Here is an 18,265-nt window from a genome sequence, read left to right on the forward strand (position 1 = left end):
GTATACAAAAGTTACTGATTTTTATGTGCTAATTTTGTATTTTGCTGCCTTGCTAAATGTGATTATTAGTTCTAGGATTTTTCTGGTGGTGTCTTAAGGTCTTTTATATATAGAATCATATCATCTGCAGATAATGATACCTTGACTTCTTCTCTTCCGATTTTATCCCTTTTATCTATGTCACCTGTCTTATTGCTCTAGCTAAAAGTTCAAGCACTATATTTTACAAGAATCCTCATTTTGGTGGAAATCTTTGAGTGTTTCTCCATTTAGCAGGATTTGACTGTGGCCTTGTTGTACACTGCTCTTATTACATTGAGGAAAGTCCCCTGTATCCCTAGATTTCAAGGACTTTTATCATGAAGGTATATCATATATTGTGAAAGGCCTTTTCTGCATATAATGAGTTAATCATGCGGTTTTTACCCTTGAATCTATTTATTTTGTGCATTACTTTTATTGATTAATATAAGTTGAACCATTCCTGCATCTCCTGGGTGAAGCCACTTGATTATGATGGATGACCTTTTTATGTGTGCTCCAATTCAGGTTACAAGTATTGTATGGATAATTTTTTGTCTGTATTTGGTGTATAATTTTCTGGTATTTTTTGTTTGGGTCTTTGTCTGGTTTTGGTATCAGAGTAATAAGGCTTTATAGAAAGATTTTTGAAGTGTTTCTTCCTTTTCTATTTTATGGACTAATTTGATGAGTATTGGTATTAGTTCTTTGAAAAGGTCTGGCTGAATTCTGCATTGAATCCATCTGACTCTGGGCTTTTTTTTAGTAGGGAGATTTATTTTTTGGTATTTTTGAGACAGGGTCTCCCTGTAGCCCCAGCTGGCCTGGAACTCACTATGTTGACCAGGCTGGCCTTGAACTTGCCTCTGCCTCCCTAATGCTGAGACTAAAGGTGTGTGCCACCATGCCTGGCTAGTGGGAGATTTTTAATGACTTCTATCTTGTTCTTTGTTGTGGATCTTTATTTCATTTTCTAGATCATTTATATTTAGAAGTTCATCAATTTCTTTAAAAATTTTCCAGTTTAGTGGAATATAGATTTTTAAAGTATTTTCTTATGACTTTCTGAATTTCCTCAGGGTCTGTTTTAATGCCCTTTTCATCTCTGATCTTATTGCTTTGGGTTCTCTCTTTCTTTTGTTTAATTCAGCTAAAGATGTGTTAAGTTTGTTAATCTTTTCAGAGAACCAACTTTTCATTTTATTGTTTCTGTGTATTACTTTTTCATTTATATTTCATTAACCTGATCTTGTTTATCTCTTCTCATTTACTATTTTTAGGTGTTGTTTGTTGATGGTTTTCCATGGACTTCAGGTACATGATTAAGTTATTCATATAAGATGTCTCTAATTTATATACACACTTAGTGCTATAAACTTTCCTCTTAGGGCCACTTTCACTGTGTTCCATAGATTTTGGTATGTTGTGTTTTCATTTTTATTCAATTTTAGGAATTTCCTTTTTGATTTCTTCCTTTACACAATTTTCATTTAATAGTGTATTGCTTAGTTTCTATGACTTTATGTTTTCTTTCCTTCTTTCTTTCTTTCTTTCTTTCTTTCTTTCTTTCTTTCTTTCTTTCTTTCTTTCTTTCTTTCTTTCTTTTTGTTGTTGAGACAGGGTCTTCCCCAGCTGGCTTGGAACTTGCTATGTAGACCAGGCTGGCCTCAAACTCACTTCACAGAGATCCATCTTCCTCTGCCTCCTGAGTGCTGGGATTAAAGGTGTGCACCACCATGCCCAGCTGACTGTGTACTTTCTGCAGTTTCTATTGCTGTTGATATCCAGTTTTATTCCTTTATGGTCCCATATGTTATTTCATTTTTAAAATATTTTTTGAGTCTTGCTTTGTGTCCTAATTTGTGACTGATTTTGGAGAAGAATGTATATTCTTTATTGTTTGGATGGAATGTTCTGTAGACATCTGTTAGGTTCATTTGATTTGTGCTATCATTCAACTTCTGGATTTCTCTGTTTAGTTTTTGTCTGGAAGACCTGTCTATTGGTGAAAATAGGGTATCAAAGTCATCCACTGTCACTGTGTTGTGAATAATCTGTGGTTTTAGATCTAATAGCATTTTTAAGATGAGATTGGTGCCCCTGCATCTGATACGTATATGTTTAGGGTTGTAACATACTGTTGGTGGTGTTATCCTTTATTGAGTTTTCAGTGTCCCTCCTTATCTCTTTAAATTGATTTTTGTTTGAAGTCTATTTTGTCAGATATTAGAATAGATACAGCTGCTTGTTTGTTAGTTTCATTTTCTTGGAATACTTTTTTCTACCCTTTTACTCGAAAATGGTGTCTATTGTTAATGGTGAGATATGTTTCTTGAAGGCAGTTAAAACATGGATCCTGTTTTGTAATCCAGTCTGTTAGTCTTTATCTCTTTATTGGGGTATTGAGGCCATTAATGTTCAAAGCTATTGAAAGCATTTTTTTATTAATTCCTGTCATTTTGTTATTTTTGTAGTCTTTTCTCAAATCTCTTTTGATTACCTGTTCTTATATGGTTCATTTTTCCCCATGACCTCTTGAATTTTTGAATCCTTCTGTTTAGATTGCAATATTCCTTCTAATATTCTCTATAAAGGTGGCTTAGTAGTCATTAATTCATTTATTTTGGTTTTACAATGGAAAGTTTTTCTTTCTTCAATTTCAATAGACAGTTTTACTGGGTATAATAGTCTGGGTTACCAGCTGTGATCTTTCCGGACTTGGAATACATGTTTTTCAGTCCTTTTGGCTTTAAAAGTTTCTGTTACAAAATCAGATATTATTATAATGGGTGTGCCTTTGTAAGTGGCTTGACCTTTCTTTCTTGCAGCTTTCAATATTCTTCCTTTATTCTGTGCTTTAATGTACGTTTGGATTTTTAAATATTTTATTTATTATTTTAATTTTATGTGTATGAATGTATTGCCTGCATGTATATGAGTGCACCCGTGTCACGCAATGTTGTGGAAGTCAGAAGAGGGCTTCAGATTTCCCTGAAACTGGAGTTAAGGATGATTCATAGCTGCCATGTGGGTGCTGGGAATCAAACCTGGGTTCTCTGCAAGGGCAGTCAGTGCTCTTAACTGCTGAGCCATCTCTCCAGCCCCTAATGTACATATGTAGAATACAGTAACAAATTACGGTCATGTAGGGATGTAGTAAAAGAAGGTTTTTCTCTAGGATCTATGACCTTTCCAACCATGTATATTTGGCTATGCTTTCAGTACCACACATTGAATGGACCTTAATTCCAATTAGATAGTTGTTAATAACCCCAAGATAAAAATGCCACAACTGCACCAATAGAGATAGTTTGGTTGCTTGGCCAGGTGTTTATTAGTCTTTACAGCTGGATAGAATCATTGATTTGTTTTCTTCCTTGACAGCTATCATAGTATCCTCTGATACTGTGAGACCTAGTCTTCAGGGAGGAGGATTCTAGGTCAGTTCAGCTTGATTGCTCCAAGTATGTCTTGTCTTCAGCAATAGCGTCTTACCTTCAAATTCTGGGAAGCATTCAAGGGCTTTGCAAAATTATGAAATTTGCAAGTAAGATGGTTCAAACTAGAAACTGTCATTCTAAGTGAAGTAACATAGACTCAGAAAAACAATTGGTGCATGTTCTCTCCCATTTGTGGATCTTAGCTCTAAATCCTTAGATGTGAGTATATATCCTGATGTAATGGCAAGGGCCAGATAAATGGAAAGAAACCATGGGGGTAAAGGGGAAGAAGGAATTCGAGAGGGCCATAGTAGGAGACAGGTGATATCACTGGGGAAATGGGGAAAGGTGGGTATTTTAACTGGGGAGGGAGTAAGGAGGGTTATACAGGGGGAGTGAGAGGTGAGATAACCCTTAGATGATGTAAAAAACCAGAAATAAATATATTTGTTCAAAGTCCCACTGAGAAACACACATACAATAGATATACAAGTGATTATGTATGGCTGAGGGCTATATAACAACAACAACAAAAAAGTTCCAGGTAGGAGAAACCTACCTTTTAGTAATCTGAGATTCCCCAAATAACACAGGCTGTTGCCACAGCCCTTGAATGCCACCAAATTACTTTTTTTTGTCTTTTTGAAGCAGGGTCTCCTAGACCAGGCTGGCCCTGAACTCACAGAGATCTGCTTGCCTCTGCCTCCCAAGTGCTGGGACTACAGGGGTGTGCCACCACACCCGGCCAGATTACTTTTTTTAGTTAGCTTCTGGCATACCTTTGCTGAGTTGAACAATGAAAATCTTGGCTTTCTCTTTAGGTTCAATTCTCAGTACCCTATCCCTAAACAAATCAGTGTTCTCAAAATGGTAGATCCTGGTGTTCTCTGACCCAGAGCGGGGAAAGGAGTGGCTGTGGCGAGAGAGAGGCAGGAGAAGATAAGATTGGCCTCAGGCTAGCCTTTATTCTTCTGCCCCAGTTATGCCACTGCCAAGGCAGAGCCAAGAAAACCACCCCCTGCCAACATCCATTGCCTGACTGTCCTGATCTTTAAGGCTCCTGCCTCACAGAGACCTGCTTGGGCAAGTCTCTTCCTGCATCTGACAATGATACCCTGATTGGACTATGTCCCCTGGGTCAGATCTGCTGTTGAATCACTTTTGCCCTAATCCATAAATACACCCCCCTTTCTCACTCAAACTCTTTTTAATAATCTATTTTCCCACACCAAAACTACTTTCAGTATTAATCACAATGGAAACAAATAATGGAGAATAAAGAAATGGAGTAAATGAAACTACTTTTATTCAACTTTGTGTATGGAAACATGTCAGCAAAATAATGAGTCAATTTCAACAAAGTAAAATGTCTATAAAAACAGAAATCTGAGTTACTTAATCATTCTTCTGATGTAATGTTTCATTTACTTGATTCATTCTTGCAAAACAAATAATTTAAAAATTACAAAAGAGTAAAGTATTGTGCTGGATAGCTCTAGTGTCAACTTGACACACTTGGGTTGAGGGAGCCTCGATTGCCTTCATTGGACTGGCCTGTGGCCATGTCCATGGGGCACCTTCTTGATTGTTGAATGATGTGGGAGGGCCAAGCCCACTGAGGGTGGTGCCACCCCTGGGCAGGTGGGTCTGTGCTGCATAAGAAAGCAGGCTGAGCAGGGGCCAGGAGAGCAAGCAGTAAGCAGAATTCCTCCATGGCTTGTGCTCCAGCTCCTGCCTCCAGGTTCCTGCCCTGAGTTCCTACCTTGGGCTCCCCGATGAACTGTGACCTAGGAGATGTAAGACAAATAAATGCTTTCCTCCCCAAATTGGTATTGGTCAGAGTATTTTGTCATAGCAATGAAGGAACAAACTAGGACAAGTATGAATACAACTTTGCACATACTAAAGTAATATAGTATGCTTTGCAATTTATCTCTTTCAAATATTGATGTTTTAAATTCTTAATATAAATGAAAATGCCAAGTAGACAAAGTCAGAATTGAAGAAACTTGAGTTTGTAACTACTGAGCTTCCATGGTTTATCCTGAATCTGTTGTTAAACACAGGGATATGCAATGACTATACAGTTGGAGACACAGGTTGTTCCTGAGATTAGCTGGAGTGATTCTGAACTGTTATGAACTTAACCTTGAAAGGAAGTGGGTATGTCTAGTTCTGTTTGGTTTGGAATTACAGGGGTGGACTCCATGCCTAGAAAATCTCTTAATAACTTCATTACAAATGGAATAAGACATAGAAACAAGCAATAAGAAGTTACAATCCAGTTGTGACATAAACCTTTTTTAGAAAATAAGAGGTGCCAATTTTGAACCTATGCATATATAGTTAGTAACCAAACAATTACTTATAGGTTAGATAAATTCAAGTCTTTTTTTCCCCCAGAGAAAAGTATTCCATTACCAGTTCATGATGACTATGTTTGCCAGCTTTCTCTCATTCTAACCTGAGATAAATCAACTTACGAAGAGAAATGGCTCATTTTGGTCATGGTTTTGGAATTTCTAGTCAGTGGTCAAATAGCACATCATGCTGGGAGCACGTGGAGGAAGAAGCAGTTGGGGTCCCCTAGCCCTTTAAGGACATGGCCCAATTACCTAACTTCTACCACATTCCAATAGCACCACACCGTGGACCAAGTCTTTGCACGTGAAGATAATGTAGGTTTGAATACAGCAGTGATGAAAAGCAGTCAGAGTTCGAGCTGGTGCAAGGCACCCTGGGTTTCTGCTCCCACAGGAAACTGCTCCTACTGCTCTCAGCTTCAAATGTCACTATTTGGGACTAAAAGGGAAAAAAGTTGAGAATTTGTGATGTGAAACATGCTTGCCTTGTACTGAAGGTAGTATATTACAGAATAAGAATCTACACGTTCCAGAAGGATGGGCACTCAAAAACCTTTGTAGTATTTAAATCTTACATTTTACTTATTTTATTAAACTGCCTTACTACTTTGTAAAGAATAGTAGAGAAAATAAGTATTACATATAATCAACTTTTACAAAGTTGTATCAGTGTTAATAATCACAAAGTTTGTATCACAGTCACTGACATTTACAAGGTGCTTTCTGAGTTTGTTTTGGCTGGGCTGACAACTGAAGACAGCTTCCGTGTTCTTAGTGCCTCATTTTATATACATCCTGATCAGAGTTCCATGCAGAAGTTTATAGAGGTTCCTTTCATTTTTTCCTTGTAGATTTCATCAAATCTCTCATTCTGAGCCACAGTGAAGTGATTTTTCCAATCGCCCACAATTCCTAGAAAAAGAAGCCCAGACAGAAGCATTGCTCTCTGATTGACAGACTGTCAACCCTGGGTAGAGTGTGGAGTGCCCACACTGGAGCTGGCCAGGCAGTAGTCCACTTCCTCTTCAGTGGGTGCTGGTTTATCCACCTTACCTCCCTGCTCTGAGAGGGAGTTCTAAGGGGCTTTCTGCAGGGTGCCAGCTTCTAAATTGGGTGGACAACTAATTCTAAGGAGCTGGTGATCTGCCATGACTTGGATCCATCTGTGTGCAGTACATTTACATACTGAACATTCACAGGAGTAAAAGTGAGTGAACTGAAGACATTAATTACACCAGGGACTTTAAAGATGATATGCTGATCAACAACCTGGATATAAGAAAATATATACTGAGATAGTCTACATATGTGATGTCTAAGAGCAAGCAAAATCAATCAGAGTGAGAGATTAGGACAGTGTTCCTCTTTGCAGGAAGAGATTGCCTGGAAAGGTAATGAGAGGAAATTTCTGGGTTGATGAAAATGTTTGTGGTGCTGATTGCATAGCTTTGTATGTTTATCAAAATTTGTTGAACTGTGCAGTTAAGTTCTGTGCATTTCTGTATGTAGATTATATCTCAATGCAAGAAGAATTTGGAGACAATTAAGGGATATTATTTTTCACCAAGCGGTGATTAAAATAATTTTAGATAGGGAGACACTCTTTGTAACACCAGGGCCTCCTCTGGAAAATTATGCAACAAAAATAATCAGGAAATAAGAACTTCTCACAAAACATTCATTGTAGCATTAATTATAAAAATAAAACAATTAAAAACAACATATATAGTTTCTATAATTAGAGAACTAGTTGGGTGAATGATGTGCACAGATCCATATGCCTTGCCCTATAGGCATGTCTCACATTTTGATAAGCAAAAATGTATAAGCACATTTTGTGTTTTAGTGAACAGCTTTATATCATGGTCTCTATCTTTGTTTCTATGGGCCAAAGCAAGCAAATGAATGAAAGAGGATGCACAGAATGATGGATATGTATGGGCTCAAAGAAGGCTACTTGTCAAATTCTAACCATTGAGTATCCAAAGAGAACAGAGAACTGTTTGATTTGTTTCAGGAGCATGGGATGCTATTGCAGACTGCAAGGGCAATGAAATAAAGTAACTGATGTGCAGAAGGAGAAAGGAAAATGACAGAGCAGTATGCAAATCTTGGTTCCTAGTTGCACTTCTTTGGAAAAAAAAGCATATGTTCTGAAGTCAGAGAGGGAGGGACTTCATGCTTTTGGTAGTTTCTTCTTGGAATGGGGTTTTAGTGATGATCTTTGTAAAATAGATAAATCTGTATTGATTTTGTTTTTATCAATTATTTAATGTTAATTAAAATATTTTATTTATTTTTATTTTATGTATATGAGTGTATTGCCCACAGTTATGTAAGTATACCCATGCTGTTCAATCCCTGTGGAGGTCAGAAGAAGGTGTTGGATTTCCTTGAAACTGGTTACAGACAGTTGTTAGCTGCCACATGGGTGCTGGGAGTCAAACTTGGGTCCTCTGAAAGAGCAGGGAGTGCTCTTAACTGCTGAGCCATCTTTCCAGCACCAGTATTTTAATTTTTAAATTAACTGATACATTTTATTCCCTTAAAACTGGATCAGTTGGACCGATAGAATCCCTCTTTTGAGAACTAGAACCAGGCAGTATTAAGACACTGGTTCTCAGAAATAGTTGTGGAAAGTCCTGATGTAGAGCAGTTTGGGGCCATGGTCAAGATCTTGATATGTACAGAAGCTGATACTACAGGTACTATGGAGTAGGAAAAAGGCATGTGGGGGATGGTGGTGGTGGAAAGAGAGGAGGCTGGTCAGTGAAGAAGGCAGGTGTGCATGTGGACAGTAGCTGTGCTTATCCTAAGTGGTGAGAGCTTTAGAAGCAAACAGCATTTGCTTCCTGCTGCTGAGGCCCCAGGTACTTAGGCCTAGGTTTCCCAATGAGGTCTGCACCATAGTGGTTCTGGCCTTAGTTATCTACAAGACTGTTTTTAGCGCTCTCTTCTGCAATATGAACAACTCTTCTGCCCTGTTAGAAGCATATATGTGCTTGAGATGTACGGCCTTGGAATCAGTGGTAAAGAGGTCCCACAAACCTTTTCTCATGAAGGGAGAAATGGACTGGTCCAAGATAGATTTGGGAACCGTAGAACGATTTGTCATAGGATTCTCTTTCATTTTTTCGAATGACGTCTCCTGGACAATTTTATCCAGCACTACTTCATCCAAGTTCTTTCCCATGAACTGCATCACCTTTTGGATTTCATGCTTTGGGTTCTGTGGTAAGGGTAACATTGAATTGGGGTGGAAGAGAGCTTCAGAAAGACATGATTCCATTCTTTGAGACGTCCCTCTCAGAAGCACATTCCTCAAGGAGTTTCTCTGTCCCTGAGCATGAAGCAGCTATTTACTCACCCTCTTTATGTCCTCATAGAAGAGGAAGAGAATCTGGTATCTGTCTCTCATTTCCCACCATCCTTTCACATGGTCAAACCAGGACCCCCAACTCACTGTAACAGACAAGAACAGTTTTCTCTGACACAAAACCTTCTGACAGTTTGGCTTTTCTTGGCCTGAGGTGCAACGGAGACATGGAAAGAATGTCTTGGGTCAGATATGTCCTAAGGGTCCTGGGCTGCTTGATTTTGAAGTCATGTGCTTCAGGACGGTCTTGGGGTTATTTCCCTTAATATGTTACTTAAAGTGACTTCATATTGCTTATGCACAGTCACATGCACCCTCATATCAAGATGGAGACACCCAGGAATGAAGATGGCACTCCAGGAATCTCAGAATAAAGGCTTTTGGAAACAGGAGGGGGATATTTACTGGGGACTGTGGCACACCTGCTTCACGTGGTTCCTGTCAGTGGTGGGACTTGCCTAAGAAGGCGCAAGGCCTTCTGGGGAAGCAAATGTCATGCATGAGTCTTTCCACTCAGCCTCACTAGAGTGAGAACATAGGAGCACAGAACATTTTTATTTACCTTTTCCATTGATGAAAGTTTCAAAATACTCATCCCAGGTACCAGGATCAGGTAGCACCTGACTCATCCTGTGGAAGTGGTAGTAGGAAACCATGCAGTCTTTGGCATTTCGAGCTACATAAAGGAACTTTGGGAAGAAAAGAGAGGTGGGTAAAAGAGTATATAAAAATGTGGATTTTCAGGGTTCATCTGGGCTGAGTCCTCTTGAGGTGGCTGTATGCCCATGCTCAGCTCTGCTGGCAGTACAACATGGCTTTGAGGTTCTTTGTCAGTTCTGTTGTGTTTCCAGCCCAACCCTATTAATTCACTAATAAGTTAGCTCAGTTCTTGATTTCCCCTTTGATATCAGGAAGAAAATCTTCCTTTAGAAACTACCTGTATGCCAAGGAGCCTTCCAGAAACCTCAGTGTGGTTTCCGGAGAAGCAGGCTAGCTCCATCTGGAGTTTGGATCATGGAACAATGTTGGGGGACCCTGATGCTAGGGTTGTAGTCCTCCATGTCCGGATAGCTCTAAGGGTCTTGGTACTATATGGAAGGAATCCCTTTCTCAGTGGGGGCCTCCTGCTCTCTGCCTGACTTACTTGGAAAGTGCAGCCAAGCACAGATGCCTGACCTTATTTGGAACATTACCTTTGGTATAGTTACCTGGAGTAAAAACTACCCCCAGGTTTTTTCTATATGATAATTAGGCATTGCCCCATAGTCGGATGATAGGATCCTGCTACCACATGTAAATAAAGCATACTATGAGCACCTATCAGCTGAGGCTTTGGCTGCTGCCTCCACACTATATTTTCCCTAACGTCCCACTGAATAAACGGGGCTGTTTCACTGAATCTGGAGCTGTTTCACTGAACCTGCCTCCCCGGAAGGGCTTTCTTCTGTCAGTGCTCACTGGCTGTCCTGACCCCGTTCGTCGCTTCTGCTCCCTTTGTCCTTGTGGACTGGTGGCCAATGACCCACGAGGGGAGGGAGAGACCCCACAGAACAACACAAGAGCTAGTTTTCTGCCAGTTCTTCCCAATGCTGTTTCTTCCATCTCTAGTGGTCCCAGACTCTGCCCAAGTAAAGTGTTCCTTTAGGTTCTACTTTGACCGCACCTTCACACCCCTCTCCTCAACTTTTTACTTTATCCAAGTTCAACCTTTTATCTCATTGTGACATAATGAGCTAGGTAATCAATTTCTGTTTACATCATCATTCCTAAAGTGGATCCATGACAGCCATGTTGATTTTTACTTTAAAACAGTAGCCCTCAATTGTGGGCAATTTGTCTCACTAGGAAATATTGGGCAATGTTTGGAGACATTTTTGCTGTCACACTGGGGATGGTGGCACTACTGATGTAATAAGTGAAGGTCAGGTATGCAGCACAGCATCCTACAATGCACAGGAGAGCCCCTCCTGCCAACAATGCCAATAGTAGTATATTAATACGTCTTTTCTATTCTGTATTTTGATGCTTAACCTCTTGGGGCCTTGCTGACCCAGAAGGGCCTGCTTCTCCTAGGAGCAGCTCACTCCTAGAAGTAGCATATGTGAACTAAAAAAGGTATAGGCCACATCCCAATCACTTCTTTTAAGAAGCTCTCACACTCTGGGCCTCTATCTACCTGCCTAGTCTGCCCAGGGCTACCTGCAGGCAACTATGTCATAGAGCCTGGTGAAACTATTAAAGCCAACCCACCTTGAGCCTGCCTACCCTGCCTTGCCTGCTCCTCAGGCAGAAACTGAAATAAACCCCTTATGCACACTGTCCATGAACTGAGCATTGTGTTTTCATCTATGGTCCTGTGTGCTATGAATGCCTGATTTGACGATGTCATCTCTATCTGTTGCTATTTATTCTTTTATTTAGAAGCCTTACCTGAGGGGACATTCTGCTCTATCTGGGGTTCTTGATGGGGAACTCCAGCTGGCCGTCTAAATGGGGCTTCCTCAGTCAGATTCTGATGGTTGTTTGTAAGCCCCCAATTTTATGGTGCTATCTCTCTATTGTTATTTGTTCTTTTATGTGGAAACCTCACCCAACCTCTGCTCTGCACAGGACTCTTTTGGGAACTCCAGCTGGCTTCTTTAAAAGGGCCTCCCCAGTCAATTTCTGATGGATGTTCTGATTTGATGATATTTTGCTATCATCCATCTATCAATCAATCTATCCATCTATCTATCTATCTATCTATCTATCTATCTATCTATCTATCTATCTATCTATCTATCTATGAATGCCTCTATCTGCCTGCTAATTGTTGTTTATACATTTGAGTTGGCTTGATATATATATATATATTTTGGTAGCTTTATGAGAAGCAGAGGCCCTCTAAAAAATTGCATTTATATTTTTTTTCTTTTTTCTTTTTGTCTTTTTGTCTTTTTGAAGCAGGGTCTCCCTGTAGCCCCAGCTGGCCTGGAACTCACTATTTAGACTAGGCTGGCCTCAATCTCACAGAGACTCACCTGCCTCTGCCTCTGTGTGCCGCCATGCCTGACTTTCTTACTTTATTTTGATGTCAGTTGTACATTTTAGAGGGATATGCCTCATAGCTGTATACAAAATGGTTTCAGGATGTCTGGTCTGTGGTAATACCAGAAATAGAAATTCTCATCCTTCATCTGGCTTTCCTGGAAGGAAGCCGAGTCATTTGCTCCCATGAGTCCCCCCAACTATACTCGTGATACCTGGAAATCTTCCAGTCCCTCTTTCACCTTATTCCTGTTTATGAAAACTGCCCCTCCCAACAGCTCATCCTGGATCATCGGCTCCACTCACTGCAGGGCTCCTCTGTCCTTGTACACTCCTAGTGTGGTCTAGCACCTTCTTTGTGGCAGGAACATACTAGACACTAGGGCACATGAGAAAGCACTCAGAGGCAGTGGAGAGGTAGTGGCCAAAGACAATGTCCTGACCTGGGGTCTGGAGGCTTGGCTTTTGGTGGGCTTCCTCCCCTGCTCCAGGGGAACTGTTGCTGTCCTACCTTACAGTTCTTTTCCCAGAAAGATGGTGGCAGCAGCTGAGTGGGAAGGTGGGTCCTTAGTGTCCGTGGGGCTGGCATTGCGTCGGCTTTTTCCACACCTTTAAGATAATTTAAGAGGAAATATCTGCATGGTACCAGCAGCTCATGGGAACTTATGCTCCAGGCTCTGCCCAGAATATCCCATCATCCACGCATGTATCTTTCTAGCTGTTCTTGACTTTCTTTAGGGATCTTCAGGGATTATTGCTGTTGCTTTCACATTTGTAGACTAACATAGCTTGAGAGCTGGACTAGAGCTTTGAATCAACTTACTTTGTCACTTTGAGGATGATGAAAAAGAAACTGAGGCTAGATGAGTGTGTCTCATCGAGGAGACTCCAGATCAGACTGCTCTTTAGGCCATGCCTACCTAGAGCAGACTTTTACTTCTGTAAAGGAAATGTGAAGACCCCCACCAGAAAACCTGTCTGTGAATCTCTAACCCCTAAAAGACTCTGTGGGTGCCCAGATTCCAGAATAGCACACACCATTCTCACTTTTCCAAGGAAGTTTAGAGGCCCAGGTTGTCAGACTCAGGACATCACTGGTTTCCACCTGTACTATGGGTACATCCTTGAGTTGGACATTCCTATGCTGGAACTCTCTCCCCTCTCCCCTGTTATACAGGGATCAGAGGCAGCCCGACTACATAAAACCTTCACTTTCTTTTGAGACCACTGTGAAGAGGGACTGGCAAGGCAGAAATGTGGGAAGAGGCTGTGTTGACAGCTGCCCTTATTGGGCCCCCACAGCTGGGCTCAGTGACCCCTGTGAGGAGGAGCTGATAGGCTTCAGAGGGCCTGGAGTCAGAGCAGAAATCTGTACATTTGGCTGAAAGATGAAATGTTTGTCACCCAGGAAAAGGGTGAGAGAATAAAACTTTACATACTGGCAAAGGGAGCTGGGAAAACATCTTTGTCTTGCCTTGCCTTGGTACATAAAAATGGGCTTCTTTGAGAACACATAGGCACACACTATCCTCCTAACTACCTGTATAGGTTTCATGTCATACTATCTGGTTGGCCCCAAATTAAACTATTCTAGATAAGAAATGCTCCAAGGCAGCTGCAAGATCAAGACCAGCAGAAAGAACCCTTACTATAACACAATGAAACTAATGAGGGAACAAACCCCATGAATGAGAATTAGAAAAAAACACTGGGTGAATTAAACGCCAAGAATCCCAGTTACTGGGTGCTTTGATAGGCAATATAAATGGCTATTTTTATCTTTACTTAATTTTTTCACTTTGTAATTTTTTTATTATAGACATTGCATTACATATTGTTTAATTCATGCATGCTCTTAGAGAAAGATAAAAGACTATTTTTACATGTGCAAAGACATGAAAGAGAAAATGGAAAATATGAGCAAGGAAGAAATGACTATCAAGAAGACTGGGAGGATTCACAATGTCTTTAGAGAAGCCCAGAGTAAACAGGGTTATATAGCAGAACAGCAGAGCTGAAGAGGAAATGATGGCCAAGCTGGAGAAGCACACCATGGAGACACAGAGATGAAAACACTGGGAGAAATGCCATCAAACGCAGAGCACAGGTGGAGCAGGGTCTGTGGTCCCAACTTAGGGAGTAAGACACAAGTGATGGGCAGGCAGGAGGTTGGCTGTGCAGACCAGGTAGTTTTCTTTCCTGGTATGGTAGTATTTCTTCCTGCCATATCTGAGGCAATAGACATCCTGGGCCTAAAGGGGGCTTGGTCTTCTAACTTTGACATTGCATCAGCTCCTACACTGACAGCCAGGAGGTACCCTTCCTCTCTTGACTAGCCCTCCTAGAGGTCCTGGCACAGTTCCAACTCAAAATTTTCTTTCAAAGTACCTTAGAGCAGAGAGCTTCTGTGAGCTCAGGGTGCTATACTAAGTAGTCCACCAGCGTTGCTTTTCTACCTTTTCTTTCTCACCAATACTCCAGGAAGCCCTGTTTATCTCACCCCAGTATACCATCCTGGTTATATAGATTTTGAGATGGGAAACACAGGGTGATGTATAGGCCATATCTCAGGCTAGGGCCCACTTCCATCTCGCCTACAGGGAATGGAGGGCACATGAGTCTTTTGGCAATCATCAGTCACCCCAAGATCCTAGCCTTGAGGCTAAAGCAAAATAGCTATGGCTATAGCCATTATCATGAGAATAAACTCATGGAGTAAAAAATTAACTAGCATGTAGCTTTTGCCCTTGAAAGGCTTGGAGAGAGAGAGAGGCAGATGTGTGAGATAACAGCTGATGGCTCCAATGTCTCCTCTAGGTGTGTTCTCTAGCCATGTGTCCTTCGCCCTGCCTACAGCAGTCAATGCTAATCTCTAACACACACACACACACACACACACACACACACACACAGAGACACACACATGCCCCATATATATTTTTAGTCTCTCCAAATCCTCCTATGGGTTTGCAGACTCCATATCCTGTTGTGCAGTGGCTCTATAGATGGAGTTGATGGGAGTGGGGAAGGGGAGGGGGTCCTGGGAGGGAGACTAACAAGCTTTTCATGGTGCATCAGGGCCCACCCTGCCCACAGCCCTCTGAGGGTGGTTTTAGCCCTTGACTCACATGCACAAGTCTGTGTCAGGAACCACCCTCCTCTTGGGTGTACTCATCTCTAGGGCAGGGACCACCTGCCCCAATATAAACCTCCACACATCCATCTATCTGTGGCCTAGACTTGTTACTCTGTAGATATGGGCACCTTAGTTCATAAAGAGCCACTTGGACCTCTGTGAGGCAGTTCCAACCTGACAAATGGTCACTATGTGTTCTCAAAATTCCATACTTGCTGGAGCTGGCTGGAGGGAGGCTTTCTCCTGGATTTTGCTGCCTTAGGAATTAACTTCCTGCTGCCCACCGGAAGCCTCATTTCTAATACCTCATTAGAAATCTCACTTTGTTATCTCTCTTTAATCTCCCATGGTATCGAGGTAGGACAATGGTAGCAGGAACAGAACACAGGAACAACATCAAATGCTGGGCTTGGATAGTAAAGGGTCACATGACTGCTGAGGGCAAGGGATTTGACTTGGAGAGGTGGCAGCACTCAGCACTTAAGTGACTTCTGTGTGCCAGGCTGTTTGAGGCCTTTTACATATATGAAATACATTTAATCCTTCCATAATTCTTTGGAATAGACACTAATTCTACTGATTTTGTAGCTGAAGAAACAGAGTGGTTAAGTAACTTGACAAAGGTCATGGGGTGAGTGGTACACTTAGAATTTAATCCCTGGTTGTCTTTAGTAATTATACCATCCTGCTGCTCAAGGGCAGAAGACTAGACAGACTGCACATGGACGGGTGTTAGTAAGGCCAGGGGAGAGGACCAGGCACTGGACTGCAAAGCAGGGAATTTCTAGAGCCAGAGGAGCTAGACAGGTAGAAGGGCATCCTGACATGGAGACACCCCCTTGCCCAGGTTACAAGTTCTTATGCACAGCTGATCAGGAGCTTTCTGTCTCAAGGCATTTGAAAGGATTCATCAGACTCTGCCAACGATTGCTCCAAGAGTGCCAGATTTAACACTAGAGTGGTTCTGACTTTCTTTTCACAGCAGCAGCAGCTGCTAGCAGTCTAAGCTTCTCTTAACAGCAGCCTGCCATGTTGGGCCTTGGGAGGATCTTCCTCTTGCCCTTGTTCTGCAAAGTACTTCCTCAAATGGTTTCTTTTGCTCTTTGGTTGTCTTTTGTTTTGAACTTTTTTTGTGTGTGTGAATAGAAAAGTTGGGTTAAATATTACGTGAAAAATGGCTTTTCTTCTGAATATGAATAATCAGTTCTGAAGAGGGAGGGAGGGGGAGGAGAGAGAGAGAGAGAGAGAGAGAGAGAGAGAGAGAGAAAGAGAGAGAGGGAGAGAGAAAGAATATGAGAGAATGAATGTGAAATTAGTCCTGGAGGCACTGAGCTATTGCTATTGTAGGGCAGGGAACTGAGAGGAGTGTGAATTGCTGATGAGCAGTTTTGCACCATCTCATCTCTGTGTTCTACAGTTGAATATGACCAGAAGGAGGGTATAATTAGAAAATAAGTCAGAAATGGACTTTCACATATAACCTTTCTCCTTGGTGATTCACCTTTGGTGGGTAAGGGGTGGAGTGAGAAAAGAGATGGAGAGATATAGGAGCAAAGGCAAGGGCAGAGACTAGAAGGTGGAAGGAAGCCTACAGAGGGAAGCAGGGCCTCTCACCTGATGGCTGGGGTGGCTGGGCCCACTCAATGAAAGGGTGCCGATGTTGAATGATGGATCGCTGGCACTTCTCCTCGTCCCCATTCTGCTGAATCATGTCCACAATTTCCTGAATCCATGTTGTCCCTGAGGGACAAGGAAGGGTGAGAAGCAGAAACCTATTGTTCTCTCCTGAAGTATCGTGAATAAAGGATGTGGAGCCTGGTGTTGGTTTTACTTTCCACTCTGTCCAGGATCCTTTCAGCCAGGACAGCTGGACTTTGGATCTCTGTGGAGAGTGGGGTAGCAGAGGCAAAGCTCTCACCCCTTCCCAGGAACAGCAAATGGCAGGGGACAAATAGTTCCTGGAAACCCAGGGATACAGGCATTGGAGATGGAGCCGGTCCTTCAACAGATAGGAACAGGTTCCCTATTTCAGAGAATTCTACCTTAAGGGAGAAATCCATCCTGGCTTGGAGGGTGGGGCTAGGGCTGGTACTATGCCTAGTTACCTGATTTAGGGTAGGTACAGATGAGGAGGTCATCTGGCTTGGCCTCAAAAGTCTGGATCTGGCTCCAGTTGTCCACAGTTGCTGCCTGCAGGAGAATCCCTGCTACTTCTTTCAGTTCTGTTTGTTTGCTCATTTCTGAGGTTAGGACCATAGAATCTCAGAGTGGAGGGTCCAGTCCCTAGAAGAAGAACGGAACAGACTTAACAAAACACTGTGGCAAAACACACCTAACATGAAAATGACTCTTAAGCATTTTAAGTGTATGGTTTAGTGGCATTAGTAACATCCAGATTGTTCTTTACCCCTCATCACCTTCCATTTCTAGAAACCTTTTCATCTTCCCAGATGGAAACTCTAAGCCTCCCTCCCCCTCCCCTGGTCCTTGGCTACCACCATTTTCCTTTCTATCTCTTTGAACTCTAGATACTTTATATAAGTAAATTATATTTATCCTTTTGTGAGTGGCTTGGTTTACATGGCTTATATTCTCAAGGTTCAGCAGTGTTGTGGCAAGTCATTGGACTTCTTATTTAGAGATGACTAGTATTGCACATACTGCATGTATCCATGTTGGGGACTCCTGCTGTGTAAAGTAGCAGTCTCTTCATGTCCGGAAAGCCCACAGGCTCGGATTCAAATGCAGAGACTCCTTTTTCAGCAGGATGCTTTTCTGGCATCTTCCTGACTCGTCTTTTGAAGTAGCCACCCCAAAAACATGGCCTCCGGCTCTGGAAACTGCCAGCCTTTCCTGTGTGATTTTTCAGGCAGTCTGGCAGCCTGGCAGGAGCCCACTTCCA

The 18,265-nt window shown here is 41.9% G+C and overlaps 1 protein-coding gene across 2 annotated transcripts in view; it reads right to left on the reverse strand.

Annotated features, from left to right (window-relative positions):
• Window positions 1–5,265: 5,265 nt before the first annotated feature.
• Window positions 5,266–18,265, reverse strand: part of LOC103745622 (sulfotransferase 1C2) — a 36,972-nt gene continuing 23,972 nt past the window's right edge. The window contains exons 2-9 of one of the 2 annotated variants that reach the window (XR_003851815.1): window positions 17,469–17,646; window positions 16,978–17,103; window positions 12,739–12,836; window positions 9,763–9,889; window positions 9,192–9,286; window positions 8,873–9,053; window positions 6,532–6,736; window positions 5,266–6,263 (exon numbers count right to left, since the gene is read on the reverse strand). Coding sequence is in view for 1 of the 2 variants with exons in the window: in XM_029570655.1 (XP_029426515.1) it covers window positions 6,624–6,736; window positions 8,873–9,053; window positions 9,192–9,286; window positions 9,763–9,889; window positions 12,739–12,836; window positions 16,978–17,103; window positions 17,469–17,619 (891 nt within the window). In the remaining variant the exon portion in view is untranslated. Of the gene's footprint in view, window positions 6,737–8,872; window positions 9,054–9,191; window positions 9,287–9,762; window positions 9,890–12,738; window positions 12,837–16,977; window positions 17,104–17,468; window positions 17,647–18,265 lie in introns of both variants that reach the window. The other variant, XM_029570655.1, reaches the window with a different exon arrangement.

Source organism: Nannospalax galili, unplaced genomic scaffold (genome assembly GCF_000622305.1).
Source record: "Nannospalax galili isolate Female #2095 unplaced genomic scaffold, S.galili_v1.0 scaffold323, whole genome shotgun sequence".
Taxonomy (NCBI): Eukaryota; Metazoa; Chordata; class Mammalia; order Rodentia; family Spalacidae; genus Nannospalax; species Nannospalax galili.